Raw genomic sequence first — 21,623 nt, 5'->3', positions numbered from 1 at the left:
ATACTTCTTAGGAATCAGATAGAAAGGCTGCCTGGTTTATTGCCAAAATAATATGGTCTGGGTAAAAAATTTGCATTTTAATACCCCGTTTTTTGTCTAGAATTACATCATACTGAAGACTTCCTTCAGGTTTCTTTTGTTTCTACTGATAATATACTTTTCTATGCATTTTTTCTAGTGTGACAAACACTGAGCATAAGTATTTGAAACAAAGCACATCTGTAGGTAACATCTGATTGGTTAAAGAGGTTTATAAACCCTAGTTGTTCCTTAAGAAAAAAAAGGGTACATGATTGTCTATGATAGAGGGGATTATACTAGCTACCGTTATATGTACTTGCATTGAATTGACTAACAAATGATAGATCATGGATTAACTAGTGAGGTTAGGAGAGAATCCGAAATATTTCTTTGTTTTCCTATTTTTCAAAAATCTTGCAGCTCCCACTTTGAAAGAAGTATTAGCAATTGTTTACAAGATACATTTCCCTTTGAGCTTGATATCTCTATATCTTTTAATAGGTCTAGAATAGTATGAAAATCCCATGCGAAAAGTACTTAAACTTTATCTGATTTTTTTCCCCCTACTAAGTACTTTTGTGACCAAATTTTCTGTTGGAGTTGTCGGGAGCATAAATAATTATTCTACATTCGCTTTCAAAACAGCCTGAGAAAGCACCCAGAAGTGCTTTCATCTGAGAAAGCACCCAGAAGCAGAATAACATTTATCTAGGGATGCACTAAACACATGGAAGGACTACTGCGTTTAGAGGTCCCAATATTTTGGTGCATCTATGTCCCACTTCACTTTCATCTACTTCACATTTGCTGTATGCACTTTTATCTGTTTTCTTTCCTGTCAAACTTTACCTTGATTCTACTGGAAAAGGTTCATAAAGAAACTTTTTGTAGAAGTCTTTCTTAATATCATGGACTAAAATCACAGCTTTGCCTTGGTCATCAAACTGTGGTCTACCAGCACGTCCCATCATCTGAAGTACATCTACAAAACAGATGATAAATACATTTATTTCGATACAATTTACAGCATAGGATATATTGTTTCTCTATAACCTCATTTACCCTTCCTTGTTTGTTACTCCCACTGGCTAAATCTTGTCTAAAATCAGACTGAAAATTCTTTGTGGCAGGGACTATGTGTTTCTAAGTGTTTGCACTGCACCAACCACAATGCAACCCCAAACCTTACTGGGGCCTCAAATACAAATAATAATTACACATGAAAAATTATGGTAAAGAATAACGAGGAGTCCTTGTGGCACTTTAGAGACTTACAAATTTATTTGGACATAAGCTTTCGTGGGCTAAAACCCACTTCATCAGATGCATCAAAGACCATAATGCATTTGCACAAGAGGGCTCAATTAAGGACTCATGGGCAACCACAGATTTAGCAGCTCCTAATTTTCTAGTGTTTGACTTTGCAAATGCTTTGTTAACATTTTTTTAAATACAATTTTCCAGAGTTGTGGGAACAATGAGAGACGTCTATCAATTGAGCTTCATTAGCATGCCAGAATAGGGGAATGGTGCCACATACTGGTCTAAAGGATGCTCAGAGGAGCCTCCCACATAGTGAAGGTCAGTGGCTAGGGTGCTAGCCTGGGCCTAGGGACATCTGGGTTTAATTCCCTGCTCTGCTGCAGACTCTCTGTGTGACCTGGGCCAAGTCACTTAGCTTCTCTGTGCCTCAGTTACCCATCTGTAAGACAGAGATAAAAGCACTTCCCAACCTCACAGGGGTGTTGTATGGATAAACATATTAAAGATTGTGAAGCTCTATGATATTATGATAATGTATGGGGCCAGATAAGTACCTGGTAGATCTGTCTCTTCCACTGCCAGGAGGTGATAGCTCCTGCCTCTTGTGGGGCCCCACATGATAGATGGAGTGCTGGGGCTAAATAATAGGTATGGTGGGGAACATTATGGAAGAGAGCCTGGTTTTGTTCTCTCTGTTGCTTCTCCCCTCTCCCCAGGAGTGGAGGGTGTTCTTGCTCCATGTCCAAAGGTGGGGGTGGGGGGCCTATGACAGTGGATCCCTGGTTCTTACAGGTGAGCCCAGTTCAATGATCACTCTCTCTCTGTCCTCATTCTGGAAGTTGGAGGAATACCTGACCCCATGCTGGGAAATAGAACACTAGGGAAATATGCTAGGTTGGTGGGGGAGAAAGAGACGGTCAGGAAAGCCCATTCTGGCTTTCCCCCGCCCCATGCTCCTACTACAGCTGCTCTGGTAGCTCCCCCGCATTGCCAGTGCAGTGTCTTCTTCTACTGCTGGTGCGTTGGCACTGGCAAGTGGTGGGATTTTTAGAACATTCAGTAGTTTTGTCAGGCTGCCAAAAATGTTCTGAGGAATGCAAGTGAGAGAAGGGACATTGTGATTTTTAACAATTTACAACTCAGCTAGATCTGAATGGAATTTCACAGGAAAAGAAAAGGCATCTTCTATCATCTGAGGCGTTTCTTCCTGAGGTGTATCAAAGAACTGCAAACAATAGAGATGTTGCTGTTTCTTAAAGAAAAGGTCACAAGAATCCTTCATAATGGAAAGTGTTAGACAACCTAAATACAGGGGTCACAACTAGCTCCCCCTATGATAAGAATTTAAGCAGGTACAGTAACATTCAAATGAAAAGACTCAAATCCCTCCTTAAAATCCATTCTGTTGTGATGTCTATAAAACACACTGTTGGATACAGATTGGGCTGACAGCCCAGTTGTGACTACTATGAGCATTAAGGTTACCAAATTATACAAACACATCTGTCTTTGTTGTTACCTGGTCCCCCACCCCACCCTGTATGTCTGTTTATCCATTTATTTGTGTTGCCTTACTAGCTAATATTGCGAGTTCTCAAGAGCAAGCACTGATTTTGTTTTACTGGTGGTATTACACCACACCCAATAGAGCCTTGAGCTTTGTTTGGGGCCTTTAGCTTGTACCTCAATATGAATAATATAAATGAAACCAGAAAATAGTTTTCAAGCATGAATTACTGTTTACCTTTTAACTTTTTTATATTTTCTGTTCTGTATTCTCTATGAGCTATATAAACAACAACAATAATCTTTATGCAGTTTGTTCATTGTTAAATTAAGACTGATGTTCAACTATAAAATGAAATGGATCCCCAAATGGTATTTATGAATAGATGCCTACAAGGGAGAATGATGAAATATTTCCTGCTATTTGATAGTGCATTAAAATAGTGTACGATAATGCATATGAAATGGATTTACCAAAAGGCATCAGGAAATGATTTTTGCCAATATCCACTGTATAGCTAGCCAAACCCAACATTTTCTTTACTGACTATACACTGCTTGGATTAAACTATTGAAATGTCAAAAGCAATCCAACTGGCTGAGTGAATGTCTTGTATCAGAGATTGGCCCACCCCAAAACCTCAGATTTGTACTCTCTCCAACCATGCTTAAATTCAGATGTGAACTTAGGAACTTAGGCTCTGCTATTATTTTCAAACTACTGGCCTATGTGCAAGTAATTGAAGGACCTCATTCTGCCCTGACTTGTACACTAGGCACGAAATTCAGCCCTAGAACAGGCAGGTAATTTTAATGGAAATGAATCAGTTTATACCACATCTGAACTTGTTCTACACTCCTATTAGATTTTAAACAGAAGTTAAACAGGCATACCTAGGGGCAGAACTGAAAGTGAGACGGGGTTGGTCTACACTACAAAGTTTTGTTGGCATAACTATAGTGGCTGGCTAAGAGTGTGAACTCAGCTGACATAGCTGCTGGTGTAGATGTAACTATGCAGACATCAGAGTGCTTTTGTCAGCATACATAATGTAACTGATGGAGGTGGTGTTGCTATGCGGGTAGAAAAAACCTCCTTCTGATAGAATACGCTCAATCTCCTTAGGGGGCTCTGCTGGCAAAGCTATGCCAGCAAAGTCTCTGTGGATATGTCTACAATGCAAAGAAAAAACCCACTGCACCAAATCTCAGAGGAAAAGATCAACTGACTTGGGCTCACAGGGCTTGGGCTGTGGGGCTAAAAATAGTAGTGCCGCCGTTCAGGCTTGGGCAGGAGCCAATGCTACGAAAGCCTGCAAGGGAAGAGGGTCTTAGAGTCCAGGCTCCAAACTGATCCTGAATATCTACACTGTCATTTTTAGCCCTGCAGCCCAAGCCCCGTGAGCCCAAGTCAATTGACCTGGGCTCTAAGACTCAGTGATGCAAGTTTTTCTTTGCAGTGTAGACAAACCCTGTATTGCAGACAAGACCAGGGACATATGATAATTTGCGTTAAGTGCAAAAAGAACACACTGCTCATCAAACTGCTGATCGGCAAAACTAAAATCCCTTTTCCTCACAACTTTCAAATACCCTGAACACTATTTTATAGAAAGTTAAAACAACAACAAAAAATACCTTTTCAAACCAGACCATGTGAAAGCATTATTAGATCTATTTAAAACTAGCCTTTTCCAATACCATAATTTTCTGTGAAATTACAGACAGCAAAATTAAATTACAAAAATAGGGGGAAAATGCTACTGTACAGAATGTGACATTTCCCTTGAAAGCTTATTCAAGGATCAACAGACTCACAATACCCAAAGCCTATTCAAGAATCCACACACAATACACTTAAGTGTGCAGCTATACTCTGAAAGGCAAGTCTATAAAAAAAGCATAGTGGGGCTCTGTGTTTATTGTGCCTCACTGATTCCATATTGATTTTGTTCAATTTATTTATTTACTTTTAAAAAAGGGTTTTCTAACTTTCAGTCCTGAAGACTCAGCCAGGGATCTGAAAGTCAAATTGGGTTCTTTCCTGCTCATTCTTCATGACCAGTATTAAAGACAAGTATCACTATTCTTACAACTGAGGAGGGGCTAGATGTGTCCTTATCCAGAGACAGTTAGTACTATCGTTAGAGCAGCCAAAGAATGATACAAAGGACTCTCAAAAGTGTTAAGCATGCTGCGATGGCTATACTCCCAGGTCATGCCAGAACTCAGAAGCAAGAGACTTGGCCTGGAAATTGATCCAAAGTTTCCTGCATAAGAGTGTAGAGCATTCACACTAAATTAAGCTCTATGATGGACTAGTTGGATGGGCATCCTCTATAATGTATTGAGTTCCAACTGTGTTCTATCAAAGGGACACTGGTTGGTTAAAAGCAATCAATCTCTAACTATGTTACAAATAACATTCAGATTCCTAGGAACACACTTTTTCTGGCCAAGCTTCAGACAGTTTAAAATCAAACTATCTTTCTTTAGTGTAACAGATAAAATGGGCCAGGAAACCTGTAATAATTTCAGCTAGTCCTGGCCTAGTACCATTCAAATTAATATTCTCCCTTGTCTGAACTTTTCAAAGTTGTTCCTGTCTTACTTCTCTGGAGTTTTCTAAAATGGTTGCAACACAGTTTATCAAAATTTGGGTGGACTGGAGGCAGACATGAAATAAAATTAGAATTTCTATATCACAACTGAAGTTAAAATACAGTTTATTCAGCTTTCACTATTTATGCTTTTCTTTACTTTTTAGCTTCATTCAGTTTGGCCAATAAACTTATATTAGTTTTCTTATAGTCAAGATTAGATTGGAATTTCAGAGTCTCATCCATTAAGAGTGCTGCAATGTTTCGACTGCAAACACTTAGTGTAGAGGAATGTATAGTTGTTTAAAAATCTTTTTCTAGTGGATAATAACAAAATAAACTCATGGAAACAATTTACTTTTCACATGTTTTTTCAAGAACTTATTTTATATAATTTATTTGCGGGCCAAATTTGATTTTACAGCGTTCCTTCAAAATGTACTGTACGTGTTCAAACTGTCTTTTGCTTTTAGTTTTTTTTTTTTTAATGGCCTCTTAGGATGATACCAACTCAGTAGTTTTGCAAGAGAAAGGTTTCCAAAAAAGGAAAAACGAATATATGAAAAACACTGAATAGTTCTCTCATGAGTCACATTTATACAACAAAAATACAACAATAATCTATTCCAACATGTGTCTATTATAGATTTTTAAAGGTTCAGTTCCTAAAACTATAAATTATTCAAGTTCATATTTGCATATGCTTGAAATGCATTTCAGCAACTAGGTATTTGTAAGATTAACTGAATACCTGTAATGGGATAATCCACATAACGCCTTGTTTTTCCATCGTAAAATTCTGTTCCCTTAACAATTACTAAATGAGCTGGAAAATTTACACCCCAGGCTAACGTGCTTGTGGCAATAAGAACCTAAAACAGAAAGAAAAATTAATGTAACAAAGAGAACTTTTAAAACTGCATAAAAATCTCATTTTGGTATTACTAACAACAAAAATTAACCTGGATTTTGCAATTCACAAATAGTTCTTCCACAGTTTTTCTGTCTCTCTCATGTAGCCCAGCATGGTGCATGCCTATTCCAAATGCAAGAGTCAGCTTCAGATTAGAGTCTCTTACTGTCACTATAACATCGTTCATCTGCAACAGAGGATGGTTACATGATTTAGAACAGTACTAAATATTCTTCTGAGAAGTTTTTAATATTTTAGGGTTCTTGTTATTAATAAGTTATCTGTTTTCTATCTGCAACCACAATGTGCTATGCATTGTCTATATCCACACAGACACACAGTTCCTGCCCTGCACAGTTTACAGTTTAAAAAAACCAAGCAACACATGAAGGACGGGGGAGAGAAATAATTAAAGTTAATAGAGTTTTATAGCCATTTTATTAATGTAATATATACATTATCTAATTTTAAAAACAAAATGAATTAGTAAGTTCAGGAGCAACCTGGCATTGGGCAATTTGAATGCTGAAAGTATCCTGGTCTGCCTGGTATGTGCCCTGTCTGCCTGGCACAGTTTTCAATTGTAAGTGCCAGTATCAAAAAGACAACTGTTCAAGCTTTGTACTGAGGGGTGTAGCTTACTTCCTCTTCCAGAACATTAATTATGATGAAAATAAAACTAGGTCTAACCCAGATTCTAAGTAACCCACTTAGACATGTTCCCTCAACTCAATAAATTATTTACACCATTTATTTAGCTATATTAGCCATTTTCAATTCCAATTCGTATGTTCCTATCCAATCCAATTCAATAGTATTTCAGATATGATTTTGTAGTTTATAGTACCAAATCCTACAGTAAATCCATGCACACTGCAACTACTACTTTTCTTTTATTCAACGATTTTGCAATTTTAGAAAAAAAAATCAGGTTTCTCTGGACAGATTTATTGTATACAAATTCATGCTGCTTACTGCTTATGATTCCATTAACTTCTCATGCTAGACTGTGAATCCCTTACTTGCCTAGATGACTAATTACATACATTAATGATCCCAATTACTTCATTGGGATTACTCCTATTAGTAACAGCTCATCAATATAAGAAAAGGCTTCACGTTCTGGTCCAAAATGCTTATTGATTTGTCTCTAAATATTTGTTCTATTATTTTATTGCTAATGCTATTTATTGTTTCGTGTTGTTTTAATACAATTACAGCCAGTGGCTTTTAAACCCAGTCACTAGTCAATGGTTTCTTGATGACACCGTGAGTACCATCGACAATATTATACCACAAATCATGGTAACATTGTTAATTGTAAACACTAAATGGCACAGCCAGTTAGTGTCTAGCTCTACAAACAAACAAAGGATCAGTGAAACAATACAATACAAGATTGAGAAAATTAATAACAAATATCTACATAATTTAAAATACTTTACATTAATAATCACTGCTGCAAAGCCTTTCAAATGTTCTGTTTCTGATGCTCAGAATATTAATTTTGTTGAAAACTGTTTTCTGGGATTTATCTTTATTATATTCTTAAGGTAAATAAAAATTATTTGGATATCTAGCAAACACATAAAATGTAGTTCCACAGACTCCTCCTAATGTGATAGAAAACACATCACTTTAAAAAAATAAGTTTTACAAAGGCCTGAGAATAAAAATACACTTTATAGAATATTGATATATTTTACCTACTTAGGCAATCTAGTTTGGGAAGCAGAGCAAAGCATTTCAAATAATTTTAAAGGAGTTTTGGTTGAAGTGTTAGTTACTTTAGCAATGATGGAAGTAATAGAGAATCCAAAATGTACTAAAATATCGTTAACATTTTGGTTCCTAGTACCAATTATCTCATAATAACGATGTGCTTTGGACTGATTTATTTTCTTTTATTAGTCTAATGACATATATTTCATAGTTAATATGAACATTATATTATGATACCATGTTAATACAGAATGTGGGCATCTTTTTCTTCCATGAAGAACAGGGATTAAATTGGCTGATTATAATGTCTACACCAGCCAAATGGCTAACACACCCAATCAGAATATTTCTTCAGCAATAACAGTTTTACAATATTAGTTATTTTCAGCTGAGAACCTGTGCTATTCCTTTTGGTCATGTACTTCCCAGCATAAAATAGTCCAAATTCACACCGCTGGGAATTTATTCAGAGGAGTTATTCTTGCTTTTTGCAATCTGCGGTGGTTATTTTTTTCTTCTCCTGACTTGTATTACAGCAGTGTCCTGTGGTGATGTTAGTCATACCTGCAAAGCAGTGTAATTTACCACAGGAAAACTAAAGAACCCTTAGCAGGAGAGCTGGCACACGCACTACTATCCTGTCATTCTAGCAGCAGGGAATCCTAGTCACTTCTAGCTGACCCCCTTACTTTTACATAAATCAATACAATAAACAAAACTATTTCTACCCATAGGCACAATTCAGGGCTTAAAATTCTGATGACAATTTATTTTAAAGCAGAACTCCTTTCCGTATGCCTATTTATTGCAAAAGTATTAAATATCTCTACATAATAAGATAAATATTAGGTAAATTTAATAATTTTTACTCAGTCAAAAAAAATACACTAACGCCAACATGACATACTGTGAGATGCATCAAAGTTTCTACATCAAATTTATAGTAAAATGTAGAATGAACATAAATGTAATCATCCTTCTTAAAAAGTTTAAAAAAGTAATACATTTCTTCTTAAACTCTGATATAGAAAAAGGAACAATCTAAATACAGCAACATGGCTATAAGAAACTGTACATTTTATTGAAATTAGGGTATGTGTATATATACACACATTAACATAAATTAATATTAAACTAATTTAGGGCTAAAACCTGCCCCAACTGAAGTCAAGGGGAATTTTTCTCTGGATTCCAATGAGAGCAAAATTGGGCTCATGCTGGGTAACCTGGGCTAACTTGCATAGATTTTTAAAATATGAACAAAACCCTCCCATTCTTTCCCATACTGTAGCTTGATTAAGAAGCTAGCTGTTAATAAACACCTCTGAAATCTGAACTGGAGTCTGTAATCATTGCAAAATATTAATTAATACCAAAAAAAAAAAAAAAGAAGAAAGGTTATAAATGGCAGAAATAAACTTTTCTCTAAACTCGCTAGATTTTTTTGAAACTAGTAAGTAGTCATTTTCTCTGTGCCTGCACATATGTAAACTGTTGAACCATTTACTTTAAGCTAATAGAACTGTTTTTTATATTTTAAAATTTATTATACTTAAAAAGCTTTTGTAGAAAGATAGGATTCCATTTAAGTAGATACATTACTCTGTGCCTGAAATACATTCCAGTCAGAGTATAATTCAGCAAGTTGATGACAATGCTGGCTCCAAAAGAAAGGAGGAGACCAGATTGGACAAGAATGAGCTAACAGATTGTGCAGCCCAATTCTGTCCCTTTGAGTGTGATATATTGTTTCAAGATGCTAAAAACCCATACTTTCTCAAAGCATATCTGTTGTGCTGGTTTTCCCATTTTCACAGAATCCTCATTATTAGTACTCTGTACTCTTTTCAAAGCACGTCAGACTCAGACCATATGCCACTGAATAATGCTTATCAATTGTCTAAAATGCCCAATAAAAGAAAGATGTGCCAAACAAAAGAATCGTGAAAGTTATGAAGTCTTTTACAAAAATAATTACATATTTCACATCTGCTACAGATGTTAAATGAAATAAAAACATCTCCTTGTTATACCTAAATGTTAATTTTTTATGACACACTTTTGTGTCATAAAAACAACATCTTGTAGAAGGAAGTTAAACTTCAATAACAAAAGAAACATTTAGAGATCATTCTTGATAATTGCTAAAGACACACAATCAAGTTCTCTTTTTATTATTTTGGACCAGGTATTCATATGTGCTGGTATTCCAAAACAGAAACAACCCTTCCTACCCCCCCAAAAAACCCCCAACAAAACAAAACAAAAAAACAAAACAAAACCTCCTCCCCCTCACACCAAAAATCCCTGACAAGATTAACCATGGAAAGTGCTTTCAAGTATATGCATTTACCACAATCGAGATACATTAATAAAATTACACATTTAGCACTAAAATATTTAAAAGGCAGCGATATGCTTGTCCAAGATTTCTCTACCCATTTTATAGCATAACATCACTTCAAAACAATAAGACAGGAGGTTTTTTGTCGTCCTCTGCAGCATGAGGCATGGATCACTTGCAGGTTTAAATGAATGTAAATGGTGGATTCTTTGTAACTTGGAGTCCTTAAACCATGATTTGAGGGCTTCAATAACTCAACCAGAGGTTAGGGGTCTGTCACAGGAGTGGGTGGATGAGGTTCTGGAGCTTGCAATGTGCAGGAGGTGAGACTAGATGATTATGATGGTCCCTTCTGACCTTAAAATCTATGAGTCTTTGAGGATAGATTTTTTGATTTAAGGGTGAGAGGTAGAAAAGCCAAATGGCCTTTTCTCTCTCCTATTTTTTTTCCATATTATATTATATATATATTGTCCCCCCCCAATATACATACACATAATTATCTCACACACGCAATATAAATACAATTATCTCTCTCACACACACTTTCTCTCTTTAGGAATACAGAGGTCATTATGGGTCTGATCGAATTCCCATTGAAATCAACAGGAGGAGTCTTTCTACTGACCTACGTGGGAGTTGGATGTGGCCCTGTATGAATATTATTAAAGATCATGACTTACAGAAGGTATGTTTGTGTTTGGGAATTTAGTTGTATCTAGAGGTTTCATAATGAATAATCTTAACAAAATGCAAGACATTAAAATGTGGTTGTAGTTCAAATGGTGTACATTGGTAGCTGGTTTGTTCCCCATTATGTTTAAATATGAGAAGAAATTCAAAAGTCTGGCAAGGGGAGGGGGGCAGGATTAAATCCTAGAAAATATTAAATTCACTTTCGTTTGCTGGGTAAGTACTATCTAATTATATCATAGCTCAATAATAATATGTGCCACTTTCTTAATTAGTTTTAATTTTCTATTTTGTCCATAAGACAAAAAGCACTACAAACATGACAGAAAAGGAAAAGAAAAGAAGAGCTAACAAAATTAAGGGATACAAATTGATTCTAATCATTTCTGCTGTATGGAAACAGCAGCACTGCTACACCTCCACAGAGACGAGTACAATTTGGAAGAGGGGGGAAAAGGGTTGGTCCCTTCCCCATGCCTTCCCTCCATCCCCCAGGCACTTACCTAACCCCACCTCCTCCTTGGGTAACAATCCATAGTGCCACTCAGTCCTACTGCTGTATATGATAAATTGGGACCTTGAGGTGACAGCATTTCTTTCAAAATCTCAAAGGTGGGTTTGCCTCCTATGAAGTTAAAAGGAGCGAATGGGCCATCAGCTTGAACAATTCACTCCTGGCTGACAGCTACAAACCAGAGCTGTTAGCTAGGCAGTGTATCATCCCATGGCTATCCAAGGAGGGCAGAGTGAGAAGGAGGCTTTGATCTCCCAGTGGGCCATTCTGGCCTACCCCCTCATCACCAACAATTAATAATACCTAGCTCTTACACAGCGTGTTGCAGCCAAAGATCCGGAAAACAAATGTGTACTTCTGTCTGCCTCACAAAGATGAAGAACCCGATCCTGACACCGCCTCCACCCCCACCTTCTCCATTCAAAAGAAGCTTGCCAGATTGAGTGCAGCCAATTTCTATGGACCCATTGTTAGGTGAACAGAGGGGCATCAGCTGGTAATGGAGGTGAGGCTCTCACTGCTTCCTGTCCATGGAACAGGCATGGATTCTCACTGTCTCCCATGCATTTCAGGCAAGAGAGCCCTGCAACTGGTCAGACTGGTGTGGAGCCAGTTTAAGCAGTCTTATGGGGTTTATTGACTGGCAATTGGAGCCCGATATTTAGCTCTGATGTAGCAGCACCAATGACATCAGTAAACAAAACTAATCCAGGAGTTTTCTGAGAGTGCTGTTGTATTTTTTAAAGTAAATATTATACAAATAAGATTTTCTATCCAGCTGAAGGCAAAAGAAAATGACTAAAGTCTAGAGTAAATTTTGAAGATGTCAATTGTTTACTTAAATGGGTAGTTTACATTTTCCCCACTTAATACTCTCCTGTTAAATCTCACAAGATACTTCACTTGTACCAACTGCAAATTCATTGAAAATAAAACTATTAGATGGCAAGCAGCTACTACAGAAATAATGGTTTGCAATGCATAAATAGGCTTGGCAGAATTGTAGTATCACATGTCAAAATATACAAAGTAAATATTCTTAAATCAAACTGTAGTAAGTTTTCACGCAGCATTTTTCTTACTTTGCCTACTATAAATTTTGATTATTATTGATGAAAATTTTTTTTGGCAGTTTGTGGGCATGATGTGAAATTGATATTTACCAACCATTACCAATAAAAATCTAATCCTTCCAAGCCTATGAAAAATTGATAGTCTTTCAGCCAGTGGACAACAATTTCTTTTTTTTTATGTAGTCTGTTCTTATAGGTGGACTTGTGAAACACTTGAGGAAGGCTTAGCTAGGCATTTGGCAGTTCTAGCTTTGTTTAATACTCAGAAAAAAGTTATGGCAGTTTGGATAGCATTTTGCCTAATTTCACTAATTTGATTTGTGTCTGGTTTGATTTCAGTCTAAATTTGAAGTTGTTAGAATTCTCAAGTAAAAAAACAAACCCCACAAAAATTGGGTAAAAAAAAAAAAAGTGCTACAAGATGGATTTGTTTTGCTCCAAGCATTAGTTTTCGAATAACCCAGCATGTCTTTTTACCAGACCAAAACTACAGATTAATCTTGCTCAATTTCAAAAAATATATTTTGATCCAACATTATAAAAAATAAATCACAGAGTTTGTTTGTATTTTTGCCCTCATTTAAGAACATCACCAATGTCAAGACACTTTGCAAAACCTTCTTTGTAACATATAACACACAACTCTTGCCTTCTGTGTTTTGGTGGTGAGATGTAAAAATATAGGGCTAGCCCACAGTCATTCACAATATTTATTTACTAAAATTAAAAACAAAACATAGATAAATGGCTCTTCTGTGCTCCAAGCACTTACCCCATAAACTAATATGCAAATAAATGTCCAACAGTGAATAGAAGGATAATAAGCTAGACCCAAACTCTGCCAATCTCCCGTCCACCCCTTATTTAAAAGCCAAGGAGATGGCTTTGCACAGCATGCAAAGAAATTTTGGCCCTGATAGGCCAACGGGTCAGGAGCAAGTTTCAAAGTCAAAGATACTTCTTAGATAATCCTCCAACTAGGTCCCTCTTGTTTATGAAAGATGATGTTTTAATGCAAGTGCCTACAGTGACTCCAACTGCACTCAGAGGGAGACTACAAAGGTAATCAGTACCAACCATTTAGGGCCGAAAACATACTCCACTTGTGAGTGAATTTCTTCTTTGTTCTTCTTTCTCTTGTGTAAACTGCAGTTAATCTCACAGCTTCCTCAAAGGGCAGGAAGCTGGCACAAATAGTGCAGGAGCACTGAGCTAAGCCTTTTGTGTTGCTGTCTTGCTCACTGTCTTCTAGTGAAATGGAATTGTTATGCTGGTCTAAAATACAGTTAAGGTTGTAACACAAACCATACAAAAGTTGCAGTTCAGTGAGTTAGTCATCAGCTGCAGAAAAGCAGTATCAAAAGTAGATGTGTTTTAGATATTACTTTATTAGAAGGCAGTTAAGATTCCCATTTCCCATTATATCCAAGGAATGAAACGTAGATGGCACCATCTATCTCGTATTTTCTGCCCAGTACCGGCAGAACCAAATTATTCCCAAATGCAGGAAAATATTTTTCTGTCCAAATTACATTTTGAGCAATTGGTGAAGATTGGCAGAACTTGATTCCAGTGATAATGGCGTGAACTCCAATGTTAGGGGGCTCTCTCATTAGTCATTTACATTTACTGGAGTTTAGGATTAGCAAACCTGACCTTTTGGTAATTTTTGAAATTGTTTTAGCTCAGCTTTAATTTTATTAAATTATTATAGGTGAGGCTGGTAGAACATTCTAGAAAGGTTGTCCAACACTTACCAATATAAGACCCTGTGTTCAGTTGCTTATAACGTTGCCAAACTTAAAAAATATGGACTAAAATTTTCCATGCCAGGTGTTTGCCATGCCAGGCTGAAAATTTTTGGAATGTTTCAGCCAACAAGGTTCAACCATCTCAAAGAATAATGTTATTAAAATATACTGTTTTGCCCATGTTAAAAAGTTCTGGCTACATTTTCCTTGAGAAGCTCTAGCACTCCTGCAGTTTGGGCAGTGACTTGCAATTTGAAAGGGAGGGGCCTTTGTGTCAGGGTGGTGCCTTTCGCTGTTCCAGTGAAAATCAGCCCAGATTTGGATGTTGTAAGCCTTTGAAAAAAATCTCATTTTGCACATGCTCACTAGACTGTGGGTAGGTCTACACAGCAAAAGCTGCGCATGGGCAACTCCAGCTAGCTTGAATACAGCTAGGGCAACAGCAGTGAAGACAGAGCAGTGCAGGCAGTACAAGACTGGCATAGATCCTAGGCACCTATTTGGCTTGCTAGCCTATGCTGATGCCTGTGCTGCACTGTCTTCCTTGCTGCTGTTATTCATGCTAGCTAGATTCAAACTAGCTTGGGTACTCTAGCCCATGCACAGCTCTTGCTGAATAGACACATGCTCTGAATTCAGCAGATATAATCTCCAAAGATTTTGTCCTCACTGAGCATGCTCCATCCCTTCACAGCTCCTAAGTCTAAACAGACTGTGCATCTGCCATCACCACAGAGCAACTAACCATGCTCCCAGCTATGCTGGGCCAGGGCAGACTCTGGCACTGGAACTGAGAGGAGGGAGCCCATCCTGTGCTCCATGGTGGCACCCAAGCAGCATGGAGGAGGAAGCCACCTGACTCTGATATAAACAGGACTAGAGCCAGACTGGGGAAAGATAAAGAAGTAGACTGGGACAAGAAGCCTAGTGGAAGGGAGTGGTGGAAGAGAGAAACTGTGACTAGGAATTTGGAGAGTGGGGGAGACCTGGACAAGTTGGGCAAGAAACTGGGACTGAAAGCTGAGGTGAGAGACAGGCACTGGGAGCCACACTGAGGGAATGGTGAGTAGGGAGAATGACGGGGAGCCAGTTGGCAGGGGAAGGAACACTGAGATCAGATGAAGAGTTGGTGGTGGGGAGACAGGGAACTGGCTGGATAAGGAGACTCAAATAAGAAGCCAAAGAGGGAGGGGAGACAGACTGTGCGAGGAGCCTGGGTCTGGGAGTCACTGGGAAAGGAAAATGGTATGTGTGGGGAACAACTGGTGGCTGGGAGAGGAGGGGACAGCGTTTGGACAAGGAGATGGGAGGAGGGAATCAGGATTGGCTGAGCATGGAGATTGGGACTGGGGATAGAGAGGAGAGAGATGGTGATGGGGGAAGACTAGGACTGTCGAGGCAAAGAAACCAGGACTGGGATGAGAAGCCTTAGGAATGGAGACGGGATAGGCCAGGACAGTGACACCAGGACAAGGAGTTGGGAGGAGGAGCACAGACAGCGACAGGTTGGTGGAATAAGACAGAAGGGGATCAAGCTCAAGTGGAACAGCACAGGGGTCTGTGCCACCTACAGCACACACTCCTCCTAGACTGTAAATCAGATTCCTGAATCTCATCATTCCTCTGCTGTCAGCAAATATCTGTGAAACCCACTGGACCAGTGAATGTCTGATCCCCTCTAGTGCAGGTGCACATAGAAGGTGTCAGCCTATTATTGATGATTATCATTTACTCTGTTAGCTCAACTGGCAGAGGTCTGGGTAGTTTACTGAAAGGTTCCAATTCTGCTGATGATACAGGTGGGTGTCCATATGATGCTGCATGATGAAATTTCTGTTTTTTAAAAACCAGGGAAAGTACACACAAAAATTACATTAAAAGAACATTCAGGTTGCTAGGTCAAGCACCTTAATTTGACCCTCTCCCCAACTGTGCATCTGGTAGCCGTGTTAGTCTGTATCAACAAAAACAACAAGGAGTCCTTGTGGCACCTTAGAGACTAACGAATTTATTTGGGCATAAGCTTTCATGGGCTAAAACCCACTTCATCAGATGCATGAGGTGGAAAATACATGATCACATACTATTTTTTTCAGAGGACCCCCCCTCAGGGGAGTGAATCAGATCTATGTACTGAAGGAGGCAGTTGTCTGTAGGACCCTGCCTTGTTTGTTGCAAAAGTTGGCAGATGTGTAGTCAATGAAGTAGGGAGGGGATTCAGGGAGAGAATTGTCTCACGGCTAAGGCTGTTGAATGATGTCCTGGAGAATGGGATTCTATCCCTGTCTTTGTCAAAGAGTTCCTATGTGATACTAGGTAAGTCACTAAAATAAAATTTTCACAGGTGGCACAACTAATTGTATGTTACTTATTTTCTGGATGCCCACATTAAGACCCTGGGTCTGATTTGCAGAAGTGCTGAGCACTCACAGATATAACTTAAGTCAATGGGCACTGTGCTTTGAATATAAAAAATACTATATAATGCTAAGTACTCTGAAAAATCAGGTCTTAGGCATCTCAAATTGGGCACTCAAAATTAATTTCTCTGCCTCAGTTCCCATATGGGAAATGGGGTTAATACCACTCCTTTGTTTCACATGTGTGTTGTGAAGATAAATTAAATTAATGTTTGCTTGTGAAGCACTTGGATACTATAATAACAAGTGCTATAGACAAGCCCATGAGGAAATTAATAATTCTGTTTTCAGAACAGGATTTGAATAGTGTGCAGTAATTGAGGTGTGGGGCCAGTCACTGAACAATGAGGATAAAACAAAATATTGAATGGCTACTCATTAACTGATCATCATCCATCCTGTGCACTGAATGAGGCAGGGGTCCCGTGGAACATGTAACTAAGGATAATAATGAAAATTAAAAATAATAATTAAGGCATTGTGTAAATCACTATTTATTTTTTAATTTTTTTAGAAAATTCACAACCATGTAAATGGCAAAGTACTGAATTTCACAGAGTTTGCTTTGAATGAATTTCACCAGCAAACTCAATTTCAAGGGTGGCATTAAATTCATATGTATGTACAATGCCTAGCATGATGAGGTCCTGATCTCAACTGTACTACTGCTAAAATAAAATAAGTAAAAGTAAAAGAGCTTACAACATAAGGCCCTGATTCTGCAAAGATTTATGCATGTGCTTAACGCTGAAGTGTGTGGGACGCTCACATGCTTAAAATTAAGCATATGTGCAACTGTTTTCAAGATTGGGCCTTAAAAAAAACGTCAAGGAAAACTACTGTGTTTTAGGTTTACTTTCCTTTCAAATTGATACTGAAAAAATGAAATGAACACAACTGAGACTCATTATATTTATGTACCTCTCTTTCATCCATTTTCAGCCATTGCTTTGGATCATCCTCAGTAGCCAGGAAAGCAATCAACTCTAGGGCAGTGAGTCTAGTCTGACGTCTGGATGAAACAAACACAAGGACAGGCTTGGCTGGAGAATGGCTCCTAATAGCTGTTAGAAAAGACAAAATTCAGAGCGAATCCATCCATGCTAGATACCAGAATTTCCCAATTCAGCATCTATTGCTAGCAACGGATGGCATTGCAATTAAAAGTGCTGAGGATTTAAATCCATCCTTCACTTACATTTTGTGCCTATGCATTGACAAGAATTCTAAACCAGAAAATAACTATTGCATAGTTGCTACAAAACCTAGCCACAGTGGAGTAAAAGAGCATTAGTTCTGCACTTGAATAACTAGTTTGAATTACTTAAACCAACCATGTTTTTTTTTTTTTTTTTTTTTAAAAACATCTACATTTGACAATTTTCAGATTACTGTACATTTTTATAACCTCAGAAATGGGGATAATAATGGAAATGCTGATACAGCCATGACAATACTCTGTCAAACAAGTTGGAAAAGCAAATCCTCAATAAATCAAATTGCTATAGATCTTCTAATAATATGAGCTACTAGAAGTAAACAAACAGCTTATATGTATAGCTTCAGATACTCTCTCTATGATGTTATACGTATGTTTGAGATGTTTATGTATGATTTATTTTCTATATAATCTTCAGTCTACCAATTAGTACTACACATTCATCCCTAATATATGAAAAACAAGTGCGCTATACTACCCAGCATAACATATTGTCTCTCAATTTGCTGGTAATACTCTCTCTCTGTGTATGTGTATGCATCTACAGACATTTATGTATATCATTGTAAGATTATATAAATACATAGTATAACTTGTATGTCTTACTATTATAGATGCCAATATATCTATATTTTTTTTAAAAGCTCGACATCTAATGGATTTTTGTTGCTTCAGGAACAGGTGTGGCTGAAAAGCCCAAGACAGATTTATTGTTCATTAGTGTTTTTGTACAATACTCCTGTGGAGGTGTAAATAATATGAACTGCCAAAATTGGTCTCTAGTCCACAATCAATACTTTGCTTCTGTCATAAGGCTAATTAGAGCAGCTAAAAAGTCACCTCACAACTGTCACCTCACAATCAACAGCAGTTCACATTACAAAATTTATTTTGGAGGTTATTTTTAATTGATATAATAAATATTCCTTATGTAACCAAAACAAAACATGATTCAATAAAATATGAGGGTTTTTCTTAGATCTGTCCTGCCTGACAGCTTTGTTGAGAATAAAAAAATCGAGAACAGAAGCATATCTAGACGAATGGAAAGTTCTGAATTTTATGGTTATTGCCTTGAAATTAGAATTATGTGAGGTAAGCTTGACTTGTAACTTTTGTTCACAATTTTTTTTTAAAATCTTACATACAGTGATCTGTAAGAAAATAATCAGATTAATACTGTGAATGGTTTTACTACTTTCTAAATCTCAAATACTTTTACAAAAATGTGATTTTACAGTGCTGAACCCTAAGAGAAAATACATTTTCATTTTAGAACATCTCTCTCTTCATAATCACAAAGTTTACTGATTCTATTCCAAATATGTTTACATTCCTCTGATGTATGCTGCGTTAACACCGTACCTGATGTTTGAAATAAATAGTTTTTGGGTCATCAAGAGAAACAGATCTCCCCTGAACATCCCAAGAAAACATATAGTAGCACATGTTGTAAATGTGTCTCAAATGGCCTATGTAAAAATGATTAGACTCCCCACCCCCCTTTTTTTTAACAATGTATGAAATGTCTTGGTTTTTACCTTGAAATGCAGGTTTATTCATACTAGCCATGCGAGGACAGTAATGCTGGCCAGGGAAGCCCTGAATGTGTACCTCCAATGGAACTGGACGTACAGATGGTCGGAAGTTGAACAGACCCATCTAAAGTGAAAATATAAACTCTTTTAGCTGAGCCTGAAATTATTTTGGAAATATTACTATGTACAGCACAGATATGTATAAATGTCTACAAATGTCTTCTTCAGAAATTTTCCACATACCTGATTAATATTTAGCCAGTCAGCAAGGTCTCTTGCATTCGCTAATGCTGTGGATAAACCAACTACTCTTACAGGCTTTTCTGTGTGAGATGAGATGAAGTTAGTTCGAGACACAATAACTTCCAGTACTGGGCCTCTCTCATCCCCTGGGTAATAAGAGAAATATCCATTAAAATTTAATAAGTCCAAATGTTTAGAATTCCATACAAGTCTATTGTCAGCACACACTTTCAAATTCAGCAACAATTGATAAACGATGCTTACCTAGCAGATGGATCTCATCTATGATGAGAATGGCAACTTTCTGAACATAGGTCCTGTTTTGCCAACTTCTACTGACCCCATCCCACTTCTCTGGTGTAGTTACAATAAGGTCAGCTTGGGCAATAGCTCTCATATCAGGCGTCACATCCCCTGTCAATTCTACTATCCTGTAATTGAGTGAAATGGTCATTGTGACTGGATAAAACTCAATTTTTAAACCAATGAAGCTTTCTAACATCTTGGGTTAGGTGTGTCCAAATATTAACCCTTAAACAAAATAAAAAATAAAATTGGTGTTCCTGGCTGAATGGTCCTGGCAAACAAAAACAAATTTAAAAAAAAATCTAAGTAAGTATGCCTTTAATCTTCTTCACCTTCTAATTATTTTACTTTTCTTAGCAATATAATAGAGAAAGAAAAGTTTACGTGGATGTCCAAAACTATTCATAACTTTGTAAGACAAAGACTGATGCAAAAAAGATAATAAATGAATATTACTATAGATATTAATTGCAAGTCAAAACAGCCTTTCATAACCTGTATGTTAAGCCCTTCCTATAGATCTTCTAGTGGCTGTATATTGCCCCGTACAACCTGCCTTGCAGTGATGGCTGTCTGTGAAGGGTTAGGTAGCAGCACCTCTGCTCTCAGTTGTTAGGTTCCATTAGGACTCTGCAGCAGGGACAGTCAAGGTAGTTCTGACAGTCCTTGGCTCTTAAATTCACTCTTTTTTGATGGCTACCATTGAAAATGCCATTTATTTGTTTCTCTATTCCTAACTAAGTTTTGGTCCCCTCCTATTCTTTCTGAAATCTGCCACTCCTTTTCTTTTTCTGCATTTTTGGCACTAGTTTGGAGTCAATTCTTGCTGTTGGGGGTTAGCTTGCCATTTCATTGGTTTGACACCTATCCCATTTCTTCTATGCCAGTTTACTGACTTAGGTCAGGCTAACCTTGAGATAGTTGGTTCTTTTAGACTGAATGTTATCCTTTTATTTTGACATTTTTATGGCAACTTCTTTGCCAGTTCTATTGCCTAATTTCACACTTCCTAAAAATTCCATGTAGTAAAATTTATCTCTCCAAATCAATGTTTATATCATCAGCTACAGGGCTAATTTAACAAAGATAATAATTCCTTGAGATTCAAAAAAAAAAAAAAAAAAAAAAGCTTTTGAAATCATCAGGGCAATTAATTTATTCACATACCCCATTCAAAGAAACCACAAAGAAAATATAATGAAATAACTGCCTTTTAGTAAAGGCCAGATTCTGACATATTTACACACAGAGCAGTACCTTCTCCTAAGAGTAGTTCTATTTAAATCCATCAAACTACTTGAGGAGTAAATTATTAATCAGCATGAGTAAAGATCGCAAAATCTGGCCATAAATAATTCACACTTGGAAGTTGTTGATAATTTTAGAAAGGACTAAAACCACACATATACCCTTTGTATCAGATGGCAATTCTGCACTTCTTGAGTATACCAAACTCCTGATGAAGCCAATGGTAATTATAGGTGCACAAAAAATGCA

General features: G+C 37.3%; 1 protein-coding gene across 2 annotated transcripts in view; it reads right to left on the bottom strand.

The window, feature by feature from the left end:
* ASCC3 (activating signal cointegrator 1 complex subunit 3) overlaps window positions 1-21,623 on the bottom strand; it is a 480,033-nt gene that overhangs the window by 85,301 nt on the left and 373,109 nt on the right. For both annotated transcript variants that reach the window (XM_034765979.1, XM_034765980.1), the window contains 7 exons: window positions 20,085-20,251; window positions 19,821-19,966; window positions 19,581-19,701; window positions 17,742-17,884; window positions 6,353-6,490; window positions 6,142-6,262; window positions 871-1,003 (listed from right to left, as the gene is read on the bottom strand). In XM_034765979.1, the coding sequence (XP_034621870.1) occupies window positions 871-1,003; window positions 6,142-6,262; window positions 6,353-6,490; window positions 17,742-17,884; window positions 19,581-19,701; window positions 19,821-19,966; window positions 20,085-20,251 (969 nt within the window). The remainder of the gene's footprint in view (window positions 1-870; window positions 1,004-6,141; window positions 6,263-6,352; window positions 6,491-17,741; window positions 17,885-19,580; window positions 19,702-19,820; window positions 19,967-20,084; window positions 20,252-21,623) is intronic.

The sequence above is a fragment of the Trachemys scripta genome, chromosome 3, assembly GCF_013100865.1.
Source record: "Trachemys scripta elegans isolate TJP31775 chromosome 3, CAS_Tse_1.0, whole genome shotgun sequence".
Taxonomy (NCBI): domain Eukaryota; kingdom Metazoa; phylum Chordata; order Testudines; family Emydidae; genus Trachemys; species Trachemys scripta.
This window is presented reverse-complemented; position numbering and strand designations above follow the sequence as displayed.